At 49.0% G+C, this 5688-nt stretch overlaps 1 protein-coding gene across 1 annotated transcript; it reads left to right on the plus strand.

Moving 5' to 3' along the window:
- The first annotated feature begins 1457 nt into the window (after nt 1-1457).
- LOC132377686 (histone H2A-like) lies at nt 1458-2436 on the plus strand. Its single transcript, XM_059943913.1, has one exon. It carries the CDS (start codon nt 1534-1536, stop codon nt 1912-1914), a length of 381 nt encoding a protein of 126 aa, XP_059799896.1. The 5' UTR covers nt 1458-1533; the 3' UTR covers nt 1915-2436.
- The last annotated feature ends 3252 nt before the right edge of the window (nt 2437-5688 follow it).

Below are 5688 nucleotides of genomic sequence, written 5' to 3' on the forward strand. Positions count from 1 at the left end.
AATATACATCAGTAGATAAGTTGTCTCCGGAGACAGATACAGTGAGATTGAGAAAGGGGAGGGAGGTGTCAGAAATGGTCCAAGTGAATTTGAGGGCAGGGTGGAAGTTGGAGGCAAAGTGGATGAAGTTGACGAGTTCAGTACAGGTGCAGGAAGCAACACCAATGTAGACATCGATGTAGCGTAGGGAAAGTGTGGGATGATCACCAGTGCAGTCTTGGAAGATAGACTGTTCCACATAGCCAACATACAGACAGACATAGCTGGGACCCATGTGAGTGCCTGTGGCGACCCCTTTAGTTTGAAGGAAGTGGGAGGAGCTGAAGGAGAAATTATTTAGAGTGAGGACAAGTTCAGCTAGGTGGAGGGTAATTGGTTGGGTCTGGTGTCCAGAAAAAGGAGAGTTTTGAGGCCTTCTGGTGGAGGACACAGGTGTATAGGGACTGGACATCCACAGTAAAAATAAGATGATGGGGGCCAGGGAACCTGAAATAATTGAAAAGATCCAGAGCGTGTGAAGTGTCATGGATGTAGGGAGGAAGGGTAGGGAGGGGTGAATAAAACAGAGTTGAGGTATGTAGATATGAGTTCGGGGGGGGGGGGGGGCAGAAAACCTGAAACAATGGATCTACCTGGACAAGCAGGTAGGAGGTAGAAGCCAGGGATGTGGGGTGCGAGAACTATGAGGTTGGTGGCAATGGATGGGAGATCCCCAGAGTTAATAAGATTGGTGATTGTGTGGGAGACAATGCTCCTTAGTGGGGTCCTGTTTGAGGGTTAAGTGAGAGATGTCTGAGAGTTGGTGCTGGGCCTCAGCAAGGTAGAGGTCAGTACACCAGACTACATTTTATATTTAAGATGCAGGTTGATAGATTAATTAATCAGGATGTCAAAGGTTACGGGAGAAGGCAGGAGAATGGGATTGAGCGGGATAATGAATCAGCCATGATGGAATGGCGGAGCAGACTTGATGGGCCGAATGGTTCGATTCTGCTCCGATGTCTAACCATCTCATTTGCAATTGTTTTGTCCTTGTGCTCAGCTCGTTCCACATCGCCCATTAAAGCCTAAGGCTTCTTTAACATCTCGCAAAGCGTCCCTTTGATGACGGCGGTTTTATAAATGAAAGTCATTGTTTTCAGATGAAGGAACCGCGGAGAAGTAAGGAATTGGAGAGGCGGTGGCCGGATTTAAACCCGAAAGCCATACCGAGCGTGTTAATCGTGAGAGATTCGGCTTGTCGTGAAACACAGATAAACAGATGGTCGGATGCCAGCCCCACCCCTTCAAACCCCATCCAAACACTGGAGCTCGGTGGTCCAATGACTTGGTTCGCGTTTGCACAGCAATATGCAAATGAAGGATCCAGATTAAATCCAATGGGAGAGTTACCTGGCCTCCGGCGGACCAATCAGGTGAACAAGCAGTGACGTCCGCCGGGTTATTAATACCCCGCGCCGCGAGGGGGCGGGGTTTAATGCCGCGCCACGTTGTAGCCGCCGCTGACAGCTGGTCATACTGTAGCGACGGAGAATGTCTGGTCGAGGTAAGACCGGCGGCAAGGCACGGGCTAGAGCCAAGTCCCGATCTTCTCGGGCCGGCTTGCAGTTCCCAGTAGGCCGCGTCCACCGCCTCTTACGGAAAGGCAACTACGCCGAGCGAGTGGGAGCTGGGGCGCCCGTCTACTTGGCGGCCGTGCTCGAGTACCTGTCGGCTGAGATTCTGGAGCTGGCTGGTAATGCTGCTCGGGACAATAAGAAGACCAGGATCATCCCCCGTCACCTCCAGCTGGCCATCAGGAATGACGAGGAGCTCAATAAGCTGCTTGGGGGGGTGACCATCGCGCAGGGAGGCGTGCTCCCCAACATCCAGGCCGTGCTGCTCCCCAAGAAAACGCAGGTCTCTAAAAAATGAGACATTGCGAACCGGATTGTCTTGCGAATGACTTTTGAGCCACTGAAATTCTTGGGGGATAAGGAGGAACGTGTGTTTAGTCCCACTGATAGGTCACGGATACAAGTATCGAAAGGAAAATGATACACGACTTTTGGCCAGAAAGTTCGTTTTTGGTAGCGACGTGACGAAGTCGCTGTATATTGTGTGTGGGTGCATTATTTATCCTTGGTGTTTGGGTTCCAAGTCGCAGAAAGTGCCTCAGACACATAATTTTGCGAAGGTTAATTATTCATGGCCCTATTCTTCATTTTTCTCTCAGGAGAAACTGCCGTGACCCCGAGGGTAGCGGGAAGACACGGTGTGTGAAAGTTCAACTTGTCTGTTTTTCCGAATTTAAATGTAATGTTTCATTTGATTTGTTACCCCTGTTTTAGTTATTGAGGATTATGAGATGTAACTCTAGATGTAGCACTTTAAAGACATTGGGCACTTTTTATTTATTGTGAAGGAATAATTACAATAAATTTATTGAAAGTTTGAGTCGCTCTGCTACGTTATGTTCCAGACGGGTGGTCAGACACGTTTGTTGCTGTGGCCGGCGCCTTTCACACCTCGGGACGTCGATACTCCCCTGACTGACTAGTAGTTGTCACACACTGTCAATCCCACAAAACAGCGTCGATCTACTCGTAACTCAGTCGCTCTTGTAAAGATTTACATCGGGGTATTTTAAAATGGGATTAGTGTTTGATTGGGAAAGGTTTAGCGGGACTTGGTACAAACGCGGACAAGTGAGAGCCTCGATCGGGTGGGGCGATTTGGGCCGAAGCGCCGGTTCCCTCGCTGTATTCGGATTATGATCCTGAGGTTGATTAGCACTGGCAAATGTGTTTAGCAGTAGTACAGTAAATACTATAAATTACATTACAAAATGTCTAATAAAATAAACATTAGACTAAAAGACATGGAAGCAGAATTGGGCCATTTGGCCCATCGAGTCTGCTCTGCCACTCAATCAGGGCTGATTCTTTTTCCCTTCCCCAGCACCACTCCATGGCCTCCCCGTCACCTTCGATGCGTGGTCAATCAAGAACCTGTCAAACTCTGTCTTAAATACACCCAACCACCCGCCCTCCACAGCTGCCTGTGGTAACAAATTCACCACCTTTTTGCTAAGGAAATCACCCCCATCTGTGTTAAATGCGCGCCCCTCTATCCTGAGGCTGTGCCCGTTTGTCCTAGACTCCCCCACCATGGAAAACATCCTTACCATGTCTACTCTGTCTCGGCCTTTCAACATTTGAAAGGTTTCAATGAGATTCCGCATTCCCCCCCATCCTTCTAAATTCCAGCGAGTAAGACCCAGAGCCATAAAACGTTCCTCCTATGGTCACCCCTTCATTCCCGGAATCATCCTTGTGAACCTCCTCTGGAACCTCTCCAATGCCAGCAAATCCTTTCTAAGATGAGGAGCCCAAAACTGTTCACAATACTCACCAGTGCTTTATGAAGCCTCAGCATCACATCCTGCTCTTGTATTCTAGACCTCTTGAAATGAATGCTAACATGGCATTTGCCTTCCTCACCACCGACTCAACCTGCAAGTTAACCTTCAGGGTGTTCTACACAAGGACTCCCAAGTGGCTTTACATTTCACATTTTTTTGGATTTTCTGCCTGTTTAGAAAATAGTCTGCATATTTATTCTACCCCATCCTCCCAAGTCATGGGGTATATTTAAGGCAGAAGTTGCCATATTATCGATTGGTCAGGGCATGAAGGGACAGGGAGAGGCAGGAGATTGGGGCTGAGAGGGAAATGGATCAGCCATGGTGAAATAGTAGAGCAGAGTCGATGGGCCAAATGGCCTAATTCTGCTCCTATACCTTATGGTGTTTAGTTTTCCAGACAGGCTTCGATACTGAAACAATAAATTTCAGTTTCTATTCTGCCGTGTAGGAATGGGGGAGAATAGTCAGCACACATTGACCCTGCACATGGCAACCAACAGGCAAACTGGGGATGAAATGTTTGGCGTGGGAGAGAATGGGATGGCAGTGAGCGGGCAAGGTCTGAATGGGCCAAGGGGTTTCATGTGTTGGGCCGGTGACAGAGCCCTGCCCGCCCGCCCGCCCCTCCCTCTACAAAGCGGCAGTTTTCGAACACGGGCTCACGGGCTAAAATGGAGGTTAAGAAGTGAGAGTTGTGTGGTGTTGGAGACCCACCCAGAGTGCTGAAGATTGAGGAACCATCTGACAGAAATGTTTAAAATTCTGAGAAGTACAGATAAGGTGGACAGTAATGGGGAAGGGGAGGGGAGGTGAAGGCCTCCATCAGTCAGACTTGACCATGGATGTTGTGTCCTCGCTGTCTAGTTATGCAAGCCTGGCAGTGCGATATAGCTATTAATAGTCAGCTATTACCCATGCTCAGTCTCCCCCTCTCCAGCAGAGACTGATAACACTTGGCGCCAGCAGCATCACAGGAGTTGCCAGTCAGTGTTGAACTCAATGTCGGACTGCCTCAGGGACTCCAGCTCCGACTTACCCCGTGGGGTTTACTCCCTCATGAGTGTGAGGCAGCAGAGGTTTGAGATCAGAGTTTTCCTTCTCCTAGATGAGCTGCCAACCACGGCCCCATCGGCCCAAAGCGACTGGTTTTAAGGCACCTGTAACCCGCCTCTGCCCCTTCTCCTGTCAGTAGAAAGCGTTTCGTCGGGCTTGGTAGCTAAGCCGCACTTGAAGGCCGGGAGCTGGACTTGGTTGTCAGACGGTATTTGAGGTGCACGCCATCGAGAGCATTTAATAGGTAGCAGGAGTTTGTCCCCATTACCGCCCCCGGCTATAACAGCCTTAGGGTGAGGGGGCAGAGAGCATATGGAATGAGCTGCCAGCGGAAGTGGTTCGACAGGTACAATAGTGTCATTGGGTGGGAGTGATGGGTTCCTCATCTGGCTTTGGTTCAAAGTCCAGCAGCAGTGTTCTGGGGAGAGCTGGTTAGAAGTTTACAGAAGAAACAGGCCCTTCAGCCCACTTGGTGTCTCCTGGTTTGCGCTAATTCACATTCACTGGCACTGTACCTGTGGCCTATTCCAGTCCTCATCCAGACACTTCAATGCCAAGATCTGCAACCAGTCAGTGTCACTGATCTCGACCACCCTGGAGGACAGTTCCTCCTGAATCCTCTCTGATTCAACATCACTTAAACATCTGCCCACCTGTTTCAGACACATCCCTTTTCTCAGTATCTAGGTGCCTAAGCTTTGGACAAATTTCAATGTCAGTAAACCCAAGGAAATGATTCTGGGCTTTAGGAAGGGGAATTTGGGAGGACATTGACCTTTTAACTTATCTATGGCCCTCATGATTTGATAAACCTTTACAGGGTCATACCTCGGCCGCCTATCATCCAGGGAGAGCTGCCCCATCCTGTCCAGTCTCTCCTTATTGCTCGAGCTGCCAGAACCCAGCAACATCTTGTAGATGTTTTATGCAATCTTTCTGATTTAATAACATCCTGGCAATCAGAATGGCACACAATATCCCTGTAAAACTTTCCCATCCATGTTCCTTCCTGTCCTGTATGTCTAAAATATAGTAATGAGCGGACTCAGATTTGAGGAGTAATATTTCTAAACTTGCAGAAGTTTGGAGTCAGTTGTAAACAATGTGGAACACACTCCAGTCCACATCGAGGGCCAAGTGGTGGAAAAGGTGAGCAGCTCCAAGTTCCTGGTGTCAACATCTTAGAGGATCTGTCCTGGGCCTAACATATTGACGGAATCACAACAGCG

Source organism: Hypanus sabinus, chromosome 19, assembly GCF_030144855.1.
Source record: "Hypanus sabinus isolate sHypSab1 chromosome 19, sHypSab1.hap1, whole genome shotgun sequence".
Classification (NCBI taxonomy): Eukaryota; Metazoa; Chordata; class Chondrichthyes; order Myliobatiformes; family Dasyatidae; genus Hypanus; species Hypanus sabinus.